This window comes from Dryas octopetala, chromosome 4 (assembly GCF_963921425.1).
Source record: "Dryas octopetala chromosome 4, drDryOcto1.1, whole genome shotgun sequence".
NCBI classification, from domain to species: Eukaryota; Viridiplantae; Streptophyta; class Magnoliopsida; order Rosales; family Rosaceae; genus Dryas; species Dryas octopetala.
In genome coordinates this window covers 26034120-26053521 of record NC_141369.1, presented here as the reverse complement: position 1 = coordinate 26053521, position 19402 = coordinate 26034120, and the positions used below count along the sequence as shown (strand labels likewise).

Here is a 19402-nt window from a genome sequence, read left to right as displayed (position 1 = left end):
TTAAAAGGTCATTTGTTATGTTTACAGGTTATTATTTGAGGATGAATCTTGAATAAAAATTGAATTTTTATTATTTTTTAGTTTGGGATCGGGATGGTACCGAACCCGTACCGAACCAATTTGGTACGGGACGAGATGGTACCATAATCCCAAAACCCTCATCCCGTCTCGTACCGATCCTGAACTCAAATCATGAGATGGGAACGAGATGAGGTAAGTCTCATCCACCCAACCCAATTTCAAGATGGTACCATAACCCCAAAACCCTCATTACCGATCCGGAACTCAAATCATGAGATGGGAACGATATGAGGTAAGCCCCCCCCCCCCCCCAATACAAACCCAATCTCTTGCCCACCCCTGACTATTTATTTTCAAATGCGGTTTAGTTTCTTCCTTAATTAATATCTTCCACCGGCCCGAAGTTGTTGACCAAAACTTAATAATTCATATTCATACGACAGAAAGAAATAAATGAATAAAAAAGGCTAGCATGAATACTTTATTATGAAAACCTAAGATGAAGGGTGATATACAAAGGCAATTGAGGATCTAAAAAATAAAACAATTAAAAATCTTTCTATGAGAAAAAGGCTAAAATATAAAGCTGCATAAACCAAATGGTAGTCCGGTAGAGAAAAAGAAATGGAATGGTCTCAATCTTGACTCATCTTTTCTTGTTTCACACTTACACAAAACTGATGCTGATATTATATGTAGCAGTGGCACACCATATGGCCACTGGTTCAACGTGTTTTTTTGTTATGGTTTGTGTTTTTAGCAAAAGAACACCGACCATCAATGTGAACGAACATATCCCAATAAATAATGTCAATTACAAAATTGTTTAGGTAAGTGCAAGTGAAGTCCAATGAAGCTCGTACCTACCAAAGTCTGATGCCAAGTTTCGGTGGCCATCCTTTTGAGTTTTGCCCAATTGGCATGAAATTTCTCAAATTCATTAAATTGGTTGTACTCAAATTATTATATAGGATAGATTGGTGCCCACCCTTTCGCTCCATTTGGCATGAAATTTCTCAAATTCATTAATCTTCTTGTACTCAAATTATAAAAGATTAGCATCTTGACATGCAGAGTCTTATTACGTTTTCCTAATTTTAAAGTAATAGGATATTTTTTATTTTTAAAATTTTATTTTAATTGTTATATTTACAATTATATCCTCATTTATTAAGATGTTTTAACGTGACTTCTTTGTTGAGTAAAAGATACTTTAAACCATCATATTTTTAGTGAAGTACGTAACACCAAACTTTTTTTCAAGACTTTATAATATTAAAAATTAAAGATTAAAGATATAATTGTTTCTGCCTACTTGATAGTTTGGTAGTTTGACTGAAAGCCCACTGGTGATTGGGTCATTGGGTCAAGGCGCCAAGGGGCCAAGGGCATCTTCAACGGCCTTCAGTAAAAGTTTCTGTGCAACTTCCACAACTACCGCAATCATCAGTACCACCAACTTACCACTACAAACCCACTCCGCCACTCTGCCGTCTTCGGATGCCACAAGTTCTCTACCATTTTGGCCTTGTTTAGTTTGCCGAATGACTGGAAATCAGTTCTCATATATTTTTCATTAAAAAGGAAATAATACTAGGAAAGTAATTATAAAATAATTTTTTATTTTCATTCTTATATTTGGTTTGTCTCAAAATAAGAAATAAAAATATTTTAATTTTCCAAATACATTCTCATTTATTATATATATAAAAGATAAAAATATTATTATAATTGATATCTTTAATTGTTAATAGGGACAATTTGATATTGAAAAGTGAAAACTTGTAAGTACTATTTTTCTATGGGAAAAAAAAAATGAAATTCAGGGTTTCATTTTTCCCTCTTTTGGGGATCATTTTTCCATGGAGTATGAATTACTTTCTTATAATTCACTTACTAAACATGAGAATAAAATTATTTTTCCATTTCAAACTTCAATTCTTCAAGCCAGATGAGGCATTTCAACATTCATTTTAGTAAAGTTTAGAAAGCAAAAAAAATTGTACTACTGTGTCAGTATTTTACTTATTTATTTGTTGGCTGACATATCCTAAATCTCATTTATTTATAATAAATTAAAATTTACCATATTATCTACTCGCATGTTCTTATTATTTATTTTCTTTTGATAAAAAAGTCACTTATTTATTATTTATAGCATTATTAATACTTTTTTTTAGTTATTTTTGTGGATTGAAAAAGATGATAAGAATGCCAATTGAATAGAAAACAGAAAAAACGAGAATCAAATGAGCAATCCATAAATACACGAGTTGATGTCAACATGTGGCCTGTCTTAATAACACCATTTAAGTTGCCATAGTGATCCTTCGACCAAAAAACAAAGTTGCTAGTGATGGTTATGTGGTTAATCTGCAGCTCAAATTAAGGGTATGAAATGGTATTCGATGACAGGGAGAGGAGACCGAATCTTCTTTTATTCTACAAGATTTTGACTCACTTTTCACGAAGAAGCAGACTACTCTTTTTAATATTTTTTCACCAACCTTTTTCTATTTATTACTTTATTGGATTCGCCGATTGACTTGGTGAATTGGGTTCTATATATAAGAGTGTGAGCCTAGACGTGTTTAATTAGCAAATGGGGAGTTCCGGAAAGAAGGTCCTGCTCACCTCCAATGGGGATGAGATTTCGCAGAGCATAGCCTTCCATTTAGCCAAACGGGGCTGCAGGTTTAAATTAATTGATGTTTTCTTCTTATTTTTTTTCCTTCTTTCCGAATCTGATTGTTTCTGGGTATTAATTATTTTGGGAGCATTTTATGATTAAACACATAAATGGGTTGAAGAAATAATGTGTAAATGTTTAAAAAAACAATTCTTCCCAATCGTCTTTCTTGTAATCAGGCTGGTTTTGATGGGCAACGAGAACTGTCTACGGAGTGTTGGACAGCAAATAACGGGGTCCGTGGAGGGTGCGGTGCCAGTGGAGGTGGTTGGTGTAGACATGGAGGACGAGAGAGAGGGAGCTTTTGATGAGGCAGTGGAGAAGGCATGCAAAATCTTGGGTAATTTGGATGCCTTTGTGCATTGCTATGCTTACGAAGGTACATAATCTCTGTCCTTTATTATGAGTAGTACTTGGAAGTTGGAACTCGATTATTGCAAAATTTTAATAAAATGTTGTGAGAGTTTGACATCTTTTTTCTTCTCTTGGATTCTGGGTGGCTCCCTTACTGGGGAAAATGCTTGGGGTTAGAAAATTGCATTGAGTGGACAGAATTAGCAGTGCTGCCTTTTAAAACAGATTCCAAATGTGATATGGTGACCAGTAAAATCTGATTTTTTTGAGAATAACTTACCTATCCCCTAACAAGGGGATTGGTGGTATCATGCAAGAGTGAGAAAGAGAGAAAGAGAGAAAGAGAGAAAGAGAGAAAGAGAGGAGAGAGATAGAGAGAGAGGGGGGGAGGGGATGGCAGGTAAGTCCTTCTCGATTTTTTAATATGGGTGACTGGGTGTGGTCAACTATGATGGTATCTAGTACCGCAAAACATGCCTATGCGGAATTGACCTTATGCAAATTGACCACAATGGCAAATTGGCAACAACCCTTTTTTTTTTTAGGGGAAAATATTCAATTTTATGTTCAAAAGATGATCACCTGATCTGATATTCTGATTCCCCTTTCTTGACAAATGTTGGTCCTGTCTCAATACATGCAAATAACTTCTTTTATGGACATTCTTTGTCGTTTTTACTTTCCAATTTAGTTTTTATCATTTTTTTTATGTGCGTGTATAAAGATTGTTGCAGTTTAGTTGGAAGTAAGCAGATTGATCATTTCTGATTATTTGGAACAGGAAAAATGCAAAACCATCTACAATTAGCTGAAGATGAGTTTAAAAAGATAATGAAGATAAACTTTATGTCTGCATGGTTTCTGCTAAAGGCTGTTGGCAGAAGAATGCAAGATTACAAGTCAGGAGGTTCCATTATATTGTTGACCTCAATTAATGGAGCTGAGAGGGGGATTTATTCAGGATCTGCTGTCTATGGTTCATGTTCAGCAGGACTGCAGCAGTTAGTTAGGGTATGTTAATTGGATGAATGCATGCACATACACTCACAGATACACAGCTGCTGCTTTTTTATACTGCATCTTCAAATTTTGTGAATGAACTCTGTGAATGTTAGGAATCACTATTTCAAGGAAGGCAACTATGTGGACCCTTCAAAGTTGTATACACAAATCTGACTTTCTCTTGGTTAACCTTGATTTTGTTGGATTTATGTGATTGATTTTACATTTGGTTGCTTGATAACCTGCAGAAGTAAAAGAAGAAATATCTGTTTTAGGAATTAGCAATTTCTAAAATTTTGGTTATCCAAAAATCTCATAAGTTTCTTGAGTCCAGTCAGTTATACTAAACATAAAGCATCATGTAGATCTTACTCCACCTGAATAAGGATTCCTTTTGGATGGTGGTTGGGTCAATTCAAGAAAGGCAGAACAGGGACTAGAAGTAGAGAAAAAAAGTAAAGACATATTTAGAGTTCTCTGCCCAATGAAAGAGATTAACTATGGAGACTAAGATGCCTCCTCACCACAGGGATTTGATCCATCTTTCATAACAGGTACTAAAAGGAGAGAAAAAATTAAGTTGCCACATCGATGAGGAGAAGTCTCATTGAGTTTGATGGCATGGCATGTCTGAAATGTTGAGTTGAGAAGCTGCTAGTACTGTGAAAGGGCATGGGGTAGTGTTTAGTGTTCTGTTTCATTATCACTTGAATGATGAATAAATAGATATTCAGTTGACTGTCAGTGGTTCTGAGGTTTGTGACTACTTTGTTGGGTGCATTTGAAGTAGTTGAACTTCTTCCCTTGTTCCTCATATCAGCCATACACTTTTATGTGTAGAGCCTCATTGTGATGACCTTCTAAGATTTTGCTATTTGGCATTTCCTTATTTAAACGTAAGTTAGGAACCCAAGGCATAAGCATTGCACATTTCTATAGTGTTGTGATTGTATTTTAAGGTTATAAGTTCATTTTAGCATATCTCTAAAACTTTTAGTACAGTTTACATTTATTTTTATGTATCATTTTCTTTTTCTTTTAGTTGAATTATCTGTAAAACCTCTTTGGCTGCTATTTTCAGACATCAGCTATGGAGATTGGAAGATACCAGATCAGGGTCAATGCAATTGCCCGTGGTTTGCACCTAGAAGATGAATATCCAATGTTTGTGGGTATGGAGAGAGCAAAGAAATTGGTGAAGGAGGCAGGACCATTGGAGAGATGGCTTGATGTTAAAAATGATCTGGCTTCAACTGTCATATATTTAATCAGTGATGGGTCAAGGTACATGACAGGCACAACAATATTTGTTGATGGGGCACAGTCTTTGGTGAGGCCTCGGATGCGTTCTTTTATGTGATTCTTGTCCCTGTCATGTTATCCTAGTCATTAGTTGATTGGTCTGTTCATAGGTTGATTAGCCATTATGTTTACATGGAGTCCATTTACACATATACTGTACCGGGGTAAGGTGTTGCTCTTGCATTTAAGCAAGTGCAAATAATTCAATAAGCACCTTATAACAACCAACTTACCTATTATAATACATATGTATGTTATTAATACTATACTTTATAAATATAAATATGTCGTCCAACAATACTTTTATACGTTAGATTAGTTAAACCATATAGCGGTATATTGGTTATACTCAATAATTTTTCACATTTCAGATATACTATTGACAAATTATGTTCCTCATGAATCGCAAAATTTTAAGTCAGTTGCCTTCCAAAAAGATTAGGCAGAAGTGATTTTTACCCAACTCTGAGATGCAAAAGTGTAACGGCTGACTGCTTTGGTTGTGCCAATTTCCAGACATATAGCACAACCTCAGCATGAAAGAAACAACATTTTCATGAACTGTTGTTGGTTTGTTATCATATTTATGAATGGAATGTCTAAAGACTCTAAACAACATTAGTTTGGCATAGAAACTGTTAAAATTGACTGATCTTCTTGTCATGCTCAAGCTGGTCAGCAGAGGTTGATGCATAAAAGACTTTAGAATATGTTCTTGCCTTAAAGGTCATGTTCCTGTAAAATTCATTGTGTCGGTTCTCTCAACTTTTGTCTTTGGTGAATGGGTTTTGAAGTACTTGATTATATCCAATGTTCCTAGTTGCCATTATGAATGAATCAATCAGCTCGTGAACTGATTGATAAACCGACACATTTTCAAACTTGGATCGAAGGGTATGCGTAAGGAGCACTGGAGCACTAATTGAAAGGTGCCGCAACTTTCTCTAATTGAATTTGTCTATGTTCGAAATGATTATAGATGAGCGGAGTACCCAGCTCCTCCTGGTCCTGCTGTATTGAATCATTTCTAGCGGAAGAGTAAATGTCTTGCCCAAAATGCCCACAGTTTGAACGATCCAGAAAATCTCATCAGATTGATTAGCAGAAACAAATAAAAAATTATAAGCAGAGCCTTAATTATCATAATTAAGCCATCATGTTGTACAGAGCATAATGATTACATTCAAGAAAATGTCCGTCTAGTCTGGAAAATTCAAAATCTAGGTAGATTTTCACAAGATTTAACAAACATAAACCATGGCCCAAGTTTTCAAGACATGCACACAGTTTCAACTTTTATGAGATTTATTGAAAAACGTGGCAAGTGGTGATTCAACAATGGCAGCTGAGTGATTCCTTACAATGGTAAAGTTAATAGTCATTTCATTTAGAGAATTCATAACTTCATACACATATAATACTTAAAATGCGAATTTTTTAAGAATGGTGGATTTCCCTAAAATTGTTTTTTTTTTTTTTTTTTTATCAATTTTTATCAGTAATAGAATAGAAAGTGTTTTGTGGCTTTGTTGGGGCCGCTCGTCTTAAAAGTAATGGATGTTTTGAACTCAAATCTTGCTCAATTAATCCTCTATTTAATGAAAATTTGAACATGTAATTTACATTTAAAAAGGCAAACATGGGAATGTGGCGTGTGACTATTCGACTGTCACCGTCGGCTTGAAAAGTCGAAGCAACTAAAGCTTGCTTTTCCAATTTATATATTACTTTTATGAAGGGCTGCGCGGAAGTCCCAATCGTAATCCTTCATCAAAATTCAAATGTACATATATCTCTGTGTTTGTCACTTCCTCTTAGACCAAACTTGTCTCTCTCTCTCTCGCTCTAAGCCACCAATGCTTACGATTTGCTAGTAAAAGCCTAATTGGACCTAATAATGCATCCTACGATTATATATATATAGTTGCGTCTGTGTAATATTGATCAAATTTAACTAATTATAATTACTATGTAATATTTAATGAGAATATTCGATCTCCTGCTCTCTTATATATGTAATTAATGTGTGACTCGTAGTCTATGCTTACTGCTTCTTAGACTACATAGTCTACGTGCAGTACCAACCTAATTTGCGCAGCAATTAAACTCCCATATAATAAATTAATTTGTGTTTCTACTTAATTTATACACCAGAATCACAATATATATATAATCTCCTTTAATAATTGAAGTATATTTCAATTTATTTATGTTGAGATATACCCTATTAAGACCTACACAAATCGTTTTGTTTTGTGTCGATCTCAGTATATATAATAATAATGAACTAATGTCATAGTCATAATGAGTAATGATGAAGCCGCCTCCATTATTCGAAACTACTAGTCTTATTAATTAGGTACCTCCTCATGAGAACCTCATTCTTTTTTCAATCACATGCGCTGATGAAGCTCGCTTGCTATTTCCTTCACCTCTGACAATTTTGGTCCTTTCATTCTCTGACCCTAGCTAGCTATATATATCTCTCTTTTTTGGATTTACTCATTTCTTTTATATGTACATGCATGCATGTGGAGAGATATATATCATATATATATATATATACGACCTTAGCCGCCTCTAGCTTTAACTCTTTCTTCTCTTAATTACCTTAATTTCCAATTTTCCACCACATACAAATATATAGTATCCCATTTCTTGCATCTATATGGAGAAGTATCAAATGTTCTTCCCTGCTGCAGCTTGCTCATATCCTCCTATTCAGGCCATCTCAGAGTCAGCAAATACGGATCCTATCGGAAGCTCTCAAACAACTACTGCTAACTACTTTGAGGGTACTGATCATCATCCTACTACTTCAATTAATAATGGGTTTTTGGGTTTGGCAACACCAAACCATATTAATGTTGGAAGAGATCAACTAGTTACTAATATTAAAGACCATTCAGCTCCAACTAGAACTACTGATATTGATCATGGTGATCTGACCGCCAATTACTCAACAATAATATCAGCAGAAGGTGGTACTAATTATAAGAAGGGGGAGATCAAAAATAAGATGATGAGAAAGCCCAAATATGCTTTTCAAACAAGGAGTCAGGTTGACATACTTGACGATGGTTACCGCTGGAGAAAATATGGTCAAAAATCTGTCAAAAACAACAAATTTCCCAGGTACGTATGTAGCTCTGTGTGTTTAGCTAGCTTCATTGTATTATCATTTTTCTTGGATTAATTCACGGATCAGATCATCATGTTTGATTGTTTTCTTTTCTTACAATATGTTTTCCTTCATTTTCTTAATTCTGTGATTAATTTTGACGCTTAATTATTATTAGTACGTAGTAAAGATGTAGATCACACCGGCCATAAACTTTGGAGTTAATTAGTTTGAATGGTGAGAATAAGTGGAGTAATGAATTACTATAAGAATATATTCATATTTCAATTCCCTCTAATCTAATAAAAAGAAAGAGATAAGCAGCTTGATGCTGCATTGGAGTGATGTAATATGTAGTTCTTAGGTTCCATCACTTTATTTCCAACACCCATCGTGAAATACCATGTGCAGTACGATGTTGAGGTTCGGAATTTGAAGAGAAATATTTTATTTGCCTAGATCGATCCCACCATAAACCTTATCATAGAATTTTAAAAAACACTTGCTGCTTTGCCGATCAAAAAGCAAGATCCTAGTTGATTTTCCACTAGGAAAAGAAACCTAGTCCTCAAGGCTCAAACAATTGTTCCTTAATTAGAAGGGTTATATATATATACATGGACAATCGAATTGATCTATTTACCATTACTACTTTACTGCAACAATATATCGATGCCTAAGCCTTGTTCAAACTGATCATATATATACATACAATATTTAACAAATCAAAAAGCATGGTTAATCTCTATGGGCTCCCCTTTTTCTTGTTTGTAAATTAACCCTTTTCTTCTTCTACATTATTTAGCAATCAAAATCACTACATGCATGCATGCTTTGATCTATATATATATATATATATATATATATATAGATAATTAATATATGATATTGAATGTATAATTAATAAATTAATTTGCAGAAGCTACTATCGATGTACGTATCAAGGATGCAATGTTAAAAAGCAAGTGCAACGCCTAAGCAAGGATGAAGGCATTGTGGTGACCACTTACGAAGGGATGCACACCCATTCTATAGACAAGCCATCTGACAATTTTGAGCATATCTTGAGTCAGATGCAAATTTACACTCCCTTTTGATCCACCAAGCATTCAATTTCATGCACTCAGATAGATAGCTAGGAATGATCAGATCAAATTTCATATATACATATATGTATGCTTTTGTAAAACAAATCGTATATATTTCTTTTTCTTTTCTTTTATCTAGGAGATCGAGGAGGATTTAAACTTGTGCCTCTCTGGCTAATATTGTGAAAAAGATATCATCAATAGTTAATGGATATATTAAAGATACATTTCGAAATAAAATTTGTGCTAACTAATTAATGAAATGGCAGTACTGAATTACTGATTATGTACGTGCCGGCCTCACTACTGATTATGTGCTAACTACTGATTATGTTTGTCTCACGTACTTTACTGATTTTGAAGTAAATTATTATATGGGTCAATTCCTTATTGGGTTGTATTGATGTGGAAGTTATAGCATTTAATTCAAAATTAATTGATTATGTATTTAACTTAAAATTAACAATATATATTAAGGTAGTGTTAGGGTGTTCTAATTATTGGTGTCCTATCTAGTGACTTAGAATTTCTATGTCAATTAGAGTATTTAATATTGTTAAATATATCTAATAATGTATTTGCCACATAAACTTTTAAAAAGACTAATTTAATATTTTTTTAAATCTTACAAAACTTAAATTAAATTTAAAAAAGAATTTCAAGATCAAATTAAAAAAACTAGCTAAATGTGCGTTCATCTCTTAAAATTTTTTGCCCTATTTTAGAATTCTATAAAGCTACTACTTCATCTCTCTTTTATTGCATCTACGATTTAGAAGAATTGTGTTTAATTCATTCATTAAGATACACTTTAATTCACTCTTGATTTGTGATAGTATTAGTTCATAAGTAAGTTTTTGTGAATATCGAGATTTACGAAACCCAATTTAAATTATTATTATTTTTGTTTTCTAATAGATTAGAATCAAGGAGTTAAATTTCAATTTTTGGGGATATCAAAATTTTATCACACATCCATTAATTTTTCGGGAGAATTTTGCTGAAATATTTGAAATTCGACGAAATTTCGCTCACTGCAAACCCGCAGCACACCACGGCTAGAAGACCCACCAGGCATACGACGGCGCAGAGCAGCGTCACGAGTATGACGACGAAGTCTAAGTCCAAAGTGCCCGCCTCAGGAGGCGGCGCTGCCGCTGGTGCTGGTGTTGAGAAATCTTTGAGAGCGAGTTAATGTCTCTGTGTTTTGTTTTGTTTGTACGTGTTTGGGAGAGTCATAAGGAAAGAAAGAAAGGAGTTTGGAGAATTCAAGTGGGTTTTTGAATTTGGGGGTTTGAGAATTTTTAGCTTTTGGAGGTTTCTAACTTTCTATACAAATAAATTGAATAGTTTGCGAGAGAGAGTAGTAGAGTTGGGTTGGGTGGGTCTGAAAGCGAAATGAAAAAGTATGTTTGGAGAAGATAGGGTACAGAGGTAGGCAGTGGGTCACCCAAATTAGTCCAGCTGGCAGTGGCTTTGGACTATTTTCCATATTTAGTTAATTCTTATCCTTTTCATTTATCTTTTTCTTGTACAGTTGTATACATTAGTATATTACCAAAACAGTCAAGCTTTTTATTGTTTTAATTAAACAATTTAATCACTCTTTTAATTGCAATTATTAAGCTCCTTCAATTAATTAATCAATATGTTTATCTTATATCATTTTTTTAACTAAGTTAATCAATATGTTTAATCATTCTTTTAATTGCAATTATTAAGCTCTTTCAATTAATTAATCAATATGTTTATCTTTTAATTGTAATATTGTAGTATAAATAAAATTGAGGTATGATTTATGTAATTATTAATTAATGAACAATTTTTTTAACAATATTTGTCTCCAGCGCGCATTATATATATTTATCTTATATTACATGAAACCTATTATATAATTTAGTTTATTCAATATTTTTTATCAATGTAATAAATAATATGTTAAATACATATTTTTTTTTTTGGTCAAAGGTGATTCAATAAAGCCCAACAAGGCAAAGAAACCAAACAGAAGAAAGGCCTATGGCCAGTGTCGCTACAGCAAAGAGGAAACGACATAAAAAAGGAACAACAAGAAAGAAAGGTGATAAGGGAGCTATTTTCGATCCAGACAGAGAGACTAGATCGAAGGAGCTACCCCATCACTCGTTAGCACTAAAACTTGGAGGTCCATGAAGGCCATCATGGGATAAAATGCGAACAAAATTTCCGTATGGTAAAGTTTTAACATATTTAATATGTTAAATACATATATGGTAAAGTTTCATTCAAAATTTTCGTATTTTGATAGCAATTTTCATCATTTCTGTCTAATTTTAGTCGAAATTTAAAATTCTTTGAAATTTTCATCGAAATTTCTGCGAAATCTGAAATTTTACTCCTTGATTAGAATCAAGATCTAAGAAAGCAGTTATTCTTTAAAATCAAAAGAATATAATTGAAACCTCCAACAAAGAAATCAAATAAAAAAAAATGCATAACCTCTTTCCTAATTCACATAATTCCTAAGAAACTAAAAAGAAAAAAAAAAAGATTGTGGGTAGAAGCAAGAGTTGGATTCTTAAAGAGAATCAACATATGTTGAATAAGTTGTGTAATAATACTAGTTGTTCCAATTTTTTTCTTCAATATTTGTATTTCATTTTATGTGTCATTACTTTATTAAATAGAGTAATTTTTTATTTTTTAAGTTTTATTTTTTATTTTTTAATATCTAATATATAAATATCATATAAATTTAAAAAAATAAAAAAATATCTAGCACTACTGTTCTTTTTTATTCTTGAATGCAAAGTGCCCTCGTACATTTATTCGAAATAAATGAGAATGTAGTGAAACCTTTGTCGTGATCATCCCCACTAAATCTCGCAAAATCTTTGTGCGACTGTGTGTTAACTAGGATTTTGTGCAATCCTCCTTCAAATTTTGTTGCCGTTCGAAGTTTCGAACCCGATATTGCAGTTTTTTTTTTTTTTTTTGTCTTTGAAAACAAAAGTAGATAGGGGAAACCCAATTCTCGTGATTTTAAAACTATTACAGCTTGTTGGCTCTACCGTTATTAATGTCAAAACTATTACACCTATTAATTTCCCTACTAATGAGAGATTAATTATTGTTTTAGTTCCATTAATTAATTTATCAACTTTTATTTTTCAGCATACTATTAAGTTTATTTTGTTAAATTGGACTATATATAAAACGCGACATAGAGCGTCCAATATAAACAACAAATGAGAATTTAAGTTCTTTAGCTCCTTTCGGCATCAATTTGATAAGAACAATACAAATCCCATTAAAGTGCAGGACAAATAGATTTACTTAAGAGTTAATTAGTGGTTACACTACTCAAGTACTCATATGCTAAGATATATATTAAGGTGTGTGACTATGTACCATCCCCAAACCAGATCGTTGAAAATCATTTTTTATGACTGTTGACAAGTGACAACCACATATATATATATATTATATACCTATGGCGGTCACATACCATTAAACAATCCACGCACCAAAGTACCAAACCATTAAATTAATTAAATTGGTGCCCTCTAATTCCATTAAATTAATTAAACCAGTGGACGTGGGCACTCGGCAGTTGGCACTTGGCACCAGTGCCTTTCATCACTTTTTAATTTAAAGAAAGTGTTGAATAATTCTCATGCTTATCTTCAGTTATCCTAAATAAGCCAAGCCAAAGCGTGATTAAGATTATTTTTATACCATTTTTGGAGTTCATCATCCATCGTACTCATGGTCATGAATCAATATCGAAATATATATAGAGGGCCCTTTCAATAAGGGTTTTCTCATTTAGTGTTAAATGAGGGATCACCTTGTGAGGCTTACACGGGTCGTTTTGTGTTAATTCGAATCGTCCATTTTTACATTTCCATTGATAGATTATTCCTGCAAAAAATTAGCCAAATCGGAAATCGTTTACCCGTTCAATTAAGCGGTCAAAGTTTAGGTGTTTATAGAGGAATTTGTTGTTCGTCCATTTGTTTTAAACTTTGACCGCTTAAACGAACGGGTAAACGATTTCTGATTTGACAGATTTTTTGCAGGGATAATCTATCAATGGAGATGTAAAAAATGGACGGTTCAGATTAACACAAAATGACCCGTATGGGCCACACAAGGTGATCCCTCATTTAACACTAAAGAAGGATCCCTTATTGGAAGGGCCCTGTGTATATATATATATATATATATATATATATAGGCTTCACAAAAAATGGGATTGTCTAAAATATTCAACAAAACAATCAAATAAAAAAAAACCTAATAAATAAGGATATAATTGTAAAATACAACCATTAAAATAAAATTTTAAAAATAAAAAAAGACACCTCACCACCTTAAAATGTGAAAGGAGTAATGAGAAGTTATAAAATAATAATAATAATAAAATACAAAATAAAATAAAATAAAAAACACAGTGAAAATGTCAATTGACACGTACAAAGTGCGTGACAAGAGACTAGTATATATATAAGGTATATGAATGCGGATGTGGCTTGGCAGCCTTATGGGTTGTGGGTTCCCTTCTTTTTGATACTTTTCCTCTGCGATGACCATTAAAAATTTAAGTAAATTAGCAAAATGTCACAAAAAATTATAAGTTTTAGTAGTCATAAACTCATGTAAAAGGTTTATTTATTTTTAAGTCATAAGAAGTGGCTTAAAACTAAAAAAATTTCCTGACGCTGTATGTAACATTCACACAGTTACACTTTTTTTTGTTATGATACAATATGTAAAGAGTTACACTTTATTTTGTTATGATGTAGTATGTAACTCTTGAGTTACACTTTATAATTTCGTAGAATTATATTTTGTTGAATGATATAATATTGTTTTAAGGTTTATGCATTTAAAATTTAGGTTTTATGACTTCATATTTAGAGTTTTAGAACTTTAGCCATAAATTCTAAAGACTATACCATAAATCCTAAACTTTGAAAAAAATTCAAAAAAATTAAACTAAAATTTGGGTATGCTTGAATACCTTAGTTGACTATGTTTGAGTTTGAATAGTATAGAATGTTTCATACTTGATTTTTCTTAAATTGTGGCTTAAAAGTAAATAAATCAGAAGTTTGAGTTTATGACTAAAAAAAGTTGTATGTTGTAACTTATTAATAAAATACTCTAAAAATTTTGCAACTGTTTATAAAGTTGAAAGTGCGCCTAACAACAATATCTGTCTCTTTCTTTACCATTCCTTTCCCTTTTATTATCTTAATTAATCATTATATATTTTTTATTGCTTAATTTTGTATATATTTATCTTGCACAGTTGCACTCCTGTGGTTCACAACTTCCAAATTATATATATATATATATATAAAGTTTCAAATTCGGGACAAGCAGAAATTGAGAAGCAAAATCTAGACAAAACTCTCAGCCTCAGGTGGTCCATCCTGGCTGGATTTTTGTGCTTTCTCATTCTAGTATTTTATTATATTCACAATATGGACAAAATCTATTTATTATTTTATTATATTAATCTGAGTGGGTGATTAAATTAGATTTGTGGAGCTACTCATTGATTCCAACTTGAGGTTGCAATTTGCAATGAATCCTTTGACCTTCCTTGTTTTGTATAGTGCTAATCATGTTCAACCCAATTTCTTGGAACTTAATTCCTGCCTATTGCTTATATGAATGATGTCTAGCTAGGACTCGGAGAGACCAGACCAGAGCAAAGCTAGAGCTGAGTAGTGTATTAGAGCTTTTGTAATGGAGTGGGACTTCAAGGACTTTGCTTGGGATTCAAGTACAACAACTGAGAAAGAGGACAGTGACCAACTTGCTGCTTTGGTTGGGTCCACCATCTCCTCAGAATCGGATGTGCAGAGGACCAATAGAGTTAGATCAGTGGATTTGAAGCTTGCCTCAGATACAGGAGGACACTTGTACGGTCCAGCTATGGCTAAGTTGATCATCAAGGACCCCAACCCAAAGCCCTCTACTTTTTTGGTGTCAGCATCCAGCAGCAGAAGACTTGTTAATGGTACTGATCAACCTCATCATCATCATCATCATCACAAAGTGTCATGCTTAGTTGATGGTTGCAAGGCAGACCTCAGTCGTTGCAGGGAGTATCATCGACGCCATAGAGTCTGCGAGCTCCACTCCAAAACCCCAGTTGTGATTATCAGGGATGAACAAAAACGATTCTGCCAGCAGTGCAGCAGGTATAGTGTATTATATTTTTATTTATCAATTCGTCACCCATAATCACCATGCTTAATTTTCAGTTTTCATATTATATATATATATATATATGATTTCAAGTATTAATTGGTAGGTTCCATTCTCTGGTGGAGTTTGATGAGGTGAAGAGAAGCTGCAGGAAACGTCTTAATGGACACAACCAGCGCCGGAGGAAGCCTAAACCAGAATCCCTCTACTTTTCTTCCAAAAACTTCCTGTCCAATTTCAAAGGTGTGCACGAAATTACTTAGTTTTAGGCTTAACTATGCTTTTTGTTGTGGTGTTCAATTTGATATATCACAACTGGATTTGTATATTAATTCTGTACTACAATTGTTGTCAATTAGTCTTGGTTTAGAACGAAATTGAATTGAGAGACTTCATGCCTTGTTAATTGACACCCACCAAATTGGCTGAGTTTAATTTTCAAGAGCTTGCATACCTTGTTAATTTGTCTAACTTTCAAACTAATTTCTCACACCTGCTCTTGAGAAGAACTTCTGAAAATAAGCGAATCCAAAATTGTCATTAGTATAAGCGGAACAGGCAAATTTTGGTGGTACCCTGTTAATATGCATCTTCATTCTTAACATATAAATTATAGTCCTCCTTGTCTTCATTCCTTTGGTTCTTCATATTGATTACGGCCTTATGCGATTGAAATGGCTTTGTAATTAACATTCAGGTCCCAGAATCTTGCAATTTGGTAGTCCACAGCTATGTTCAACCACTAATGTGAGTAATATGTGGCCTGCGGAGGCCAAAAGTGGAGCAGAATCCATGCTTTACAATCGTGGCCAGTGGTTGCATGCCATTGACCAGCGAAGTTCTCCCAAACCTTTCAATGGAGGAGATAACCAATTCTTTTTCTTGCAGAGAAATGAGCTCAAAGCTGCAGGCAGTTACCAAGCAGCCCGTCAAGCTTTCCTGTGCCAGCCACTTCCAAAAACTGCAGCCTCACCTGCAGAAAGCAGAAGGGGTTCTTATACAACTCGAGCCAGCATTGACTCGGGTTGTGCTCTCTATCTCCTGTCATCTCATCCAACACAAAATTCAGTGACGGGTCCGAACCACTTGGTTCAGTCTAATGTCACTCATCCAGCAGGTCAACTCCTAGACTACTCGAGACTACAAATGAACTGTTTCTCTGATCAATTCTCATGCTCTCATGATGTGGTGGAAAAGCCTGTAAATCCAGAAATGATGTTTCTTATGGGACCTGATCATGGCTTGTTGGACAATGGGGCGCAAAGGCTTCCAATTTTCTTGGAGTAGTCAGTCTGAATTCTGATACAACCTTACTTGTAGTAGACTTGCCTTTACTGTACTTTACTGATTTCTGATGTGGAATAAAATACCTGGGAGAAGTCAACCATTTCAAAACTCCCCAATAACCCTTTAATATATGGTATTGTAATTTGTAATGTCACAGGCTCACAGCTCTGAATGGATTGACTTCCTTCCTAGTTCCTCCCAGATACCAGCTGGTTGTTCTGAAGCATTTGTGTTTTAATGCATAAATTAGTCCTCTTTCTGTAATTACCTCTCCCTTTTTTATGGAAATGGACAATGTTTCTTCCATTTGATTACCAGTCTAAGAGTAAATGATGGATACACTAGCTAGCATATGAAAAGTTAGTTTGAATTCTGCAACTGCAAACTTGCAACTCTTATTGGTGGAGTAATCTGTAATCCCATGGTTGAGGAAGTAAAGACAATAATCATTGTCACTAAGCCACCACCTTTAATGATGCCATAACCCACTAGAATTTCTGGGGCAATGAAAGCAATTGCTCCCAAACAATCCCAATTAGTCAATTAGTCATATATAGCTTGTTTGAATGAATGAATTCTGAACAGAAAATGCGACCAAACATATATAAATTCTGACATGTGTATGATATAGAGCTGAGCTCAGCCTCAGACCTTGAAGTCTTGAAGAGATTTCCATATCAGAATATTCAACTTAAAGCTAAAGTTAAAAGCAGAAAACAGTGACCGACTTAATTCGGAGTGATTGTAATTGACCCATTAGAATGCTTAAAATGCTGCCTGATTGATGTAACCTAAACCCCATTGGTGACCCACCTAAAAAGCAGTCGATCAGTTAGATTACATCAATCAGGCAGCATTTTAAGCCATATAATTAAGGTAACTAGTAACTAATTAACTAACTAATAGCTGAGAATCTGCCTGATTGACGGAACTCTTTTAAAGACTTCAACCTTGGTTTTCATAAGTGATGGGATTTATAGAAAAACCAGATGGGCAATGGTGATGCTAACATGACCAGTCATAGTACACAATAAACCTGAAAATGAAACTTTAGGAGCCATTCATTAGGGGATAGGTACAGTATTTGATATCTTTCCAACAAGTACTACTGAACTACATTAGGCATAAAAAAGAAATCAGGTTTGACATCAACCAGACAATCACTAATTTAATTTTTATTGTATTTAGGATTTTGGAGTTGTTTTCTGTATCCCATTCTCTGCTCTTTGCCTATATAAAAAAGCAAACATTTCAAAGTCCCAACCATTCTCTCTATCCCAACACTCCTCATTGCTCAATTTCAACATCTTTCTTATATCAACCATAACCATGCAGTACTTTTCTCAGCTTCTCATAGTTCATTAATTGTCTGTTTTCTTTGGTCCTTAGCTATTCATCAATTCTGAGCAAGGCGCGGAATAAGAGAAGCATTTGAAGTTAAGTCACGCATCCACACATTCAGACTAGCTATTGTATGTAAGGATTTTCTCAAATTTTCCTACTTACTTCATGCAAGTCCTTAATTAATGTTTAATATAGGTAGTAAATATTGTGGTGGAATGATGATGATGATGATGATGTTGGCATGGCTCAATCAAATCAAAGTCCTCAATGGTTGGGTCCTTTAATATGATTGAGCCGTGCCAATATCACCTTCACGGCTTCACTCTCTGGCCCTGCAAAACTCTGCCTCTTGCAGTCTTGCTGCTGCCCATTTAGAATAGAAAACTTGATCGGGCTTTAACCCATTTCTTGCCTCAGCCTAAGTTTTGGTGTTGGCCCATCAGACAATGCTATATTTTAGTTGGTGTGATGTATTAAGCCAAGAAGGCAAAAGGAACAAAGCCCAAACAAATTTGTAAGGAATACATGAGTGGGCCAACTTGGACCACCCCCTGGCCTCCTCAAACTCCATCTAGAAACTAAGAAGAATAATTTCATCAAGCCTTTGACCTCCTCTATCAGCTCTCTTTCTCCTTCCATGCTATGCAAATACTACATCTTAATTTCAGTAAATTATGATGGAAGTATATGTCATATTGTCATGGCCTTTGAAGGGGGACCATTGGAATTCCTTAACGATTAAGACCCCAAGAAAGTATAAAAGAGATCTCTGCGCGCTGTCATACTGTACGTCATGTTAAGGTAAGCACTTTTTAAATTAATTTCCTTTCATTAATTCCATAATATAAATGAGATGATCAACTGCTACAAACATATGTAATTGCAGCAAAAACTTAGGCATCAAAACAAGAATAAATCAATGGTCAGGGAGTAGGAGCAAGGAAGGACATATACAAGTCCATTTACGTACAGTTCAGTCTACAAATCAAA

The 19402-nt window shown here is 34.0% G+C and overlaps 3 protein-coding genes across 4 annotated transcripts; all 3 read left to right on the top strand.

The window, feature by feature from the left end:
- The first annotated feature begins 2385 nt into the window (after positions 1-2385).
- On the top strand, positions 2386-5650 carry LOC147288958 (NAD(P)-binding Rossmann-fold superfamily protein). The gene is made up of 4 exons (XM_086240629.1): positions 2386-2715; positions 2890-3089; positions 3846-4075; positions 5148-5650. The coding sequence occupies exons 1-4, from the start codon at positions 2624-2626 to the stop codon at positions 5424-5426; spliced, it is 801 nt and encodes a 266-aa protein (XP_086096755.1). The 5' UTR covers positions 2386-2623; the 3' UTR covers positions 5427-5650.
- Positions 5651-7910: 2260 nt separating this feature from the next.
- Positions 7911-9867, top strand: LOC147288957 (putative WRKY transcription factor 75). The gene is made up of 2 exons (XM_086240993.1): positions 7911-8503; positions 9409-9867. The coding sequence occupies exons 1-2, from the start codon at positions 8037-8039 to the stop codon at positions 9584-9586; spliced, it is 645 nt and encodes a 214-aa protein (XP_086097119.1). The 5' UTR covers positions 7911-8036; the 3' UTR covers positions 9587-9867.
- Positions 9868-15121: 5254 nt separating this feature from the next.
- On the top strand, positions 15122-17374 carry LOC147288956 (teosinte glume architecture 1-like). Of its 2 annotated transcripts, XM_086242144.1 has the most exons (4): positions 15122-15774; positions 15888-16024; positions 16479-16528; positions 16670-17374. In XM_086242144.1, exons 1-4 carry the CDS (start codon positions 15317-15319, stop codon positions 17066-17068), a joined length of 1044 nt encoding a protein of 347 aa, XP_086098270.1. In that variant the 5' UTR covers positions 15122-15316; the 3' UTR covers positions 17069-17374. The 2 variants fall into 2 exon arrangements, with proteins under 2 accessions (XP_086098270.1, XP_086098269.1); XM_086242143.1 differs by having other exon boundaries at positions 15125-15774; positions 16479-17374.
- The last annotated feature ends 2028 nt before the right edge of the window (positions 17375-19402 follow it).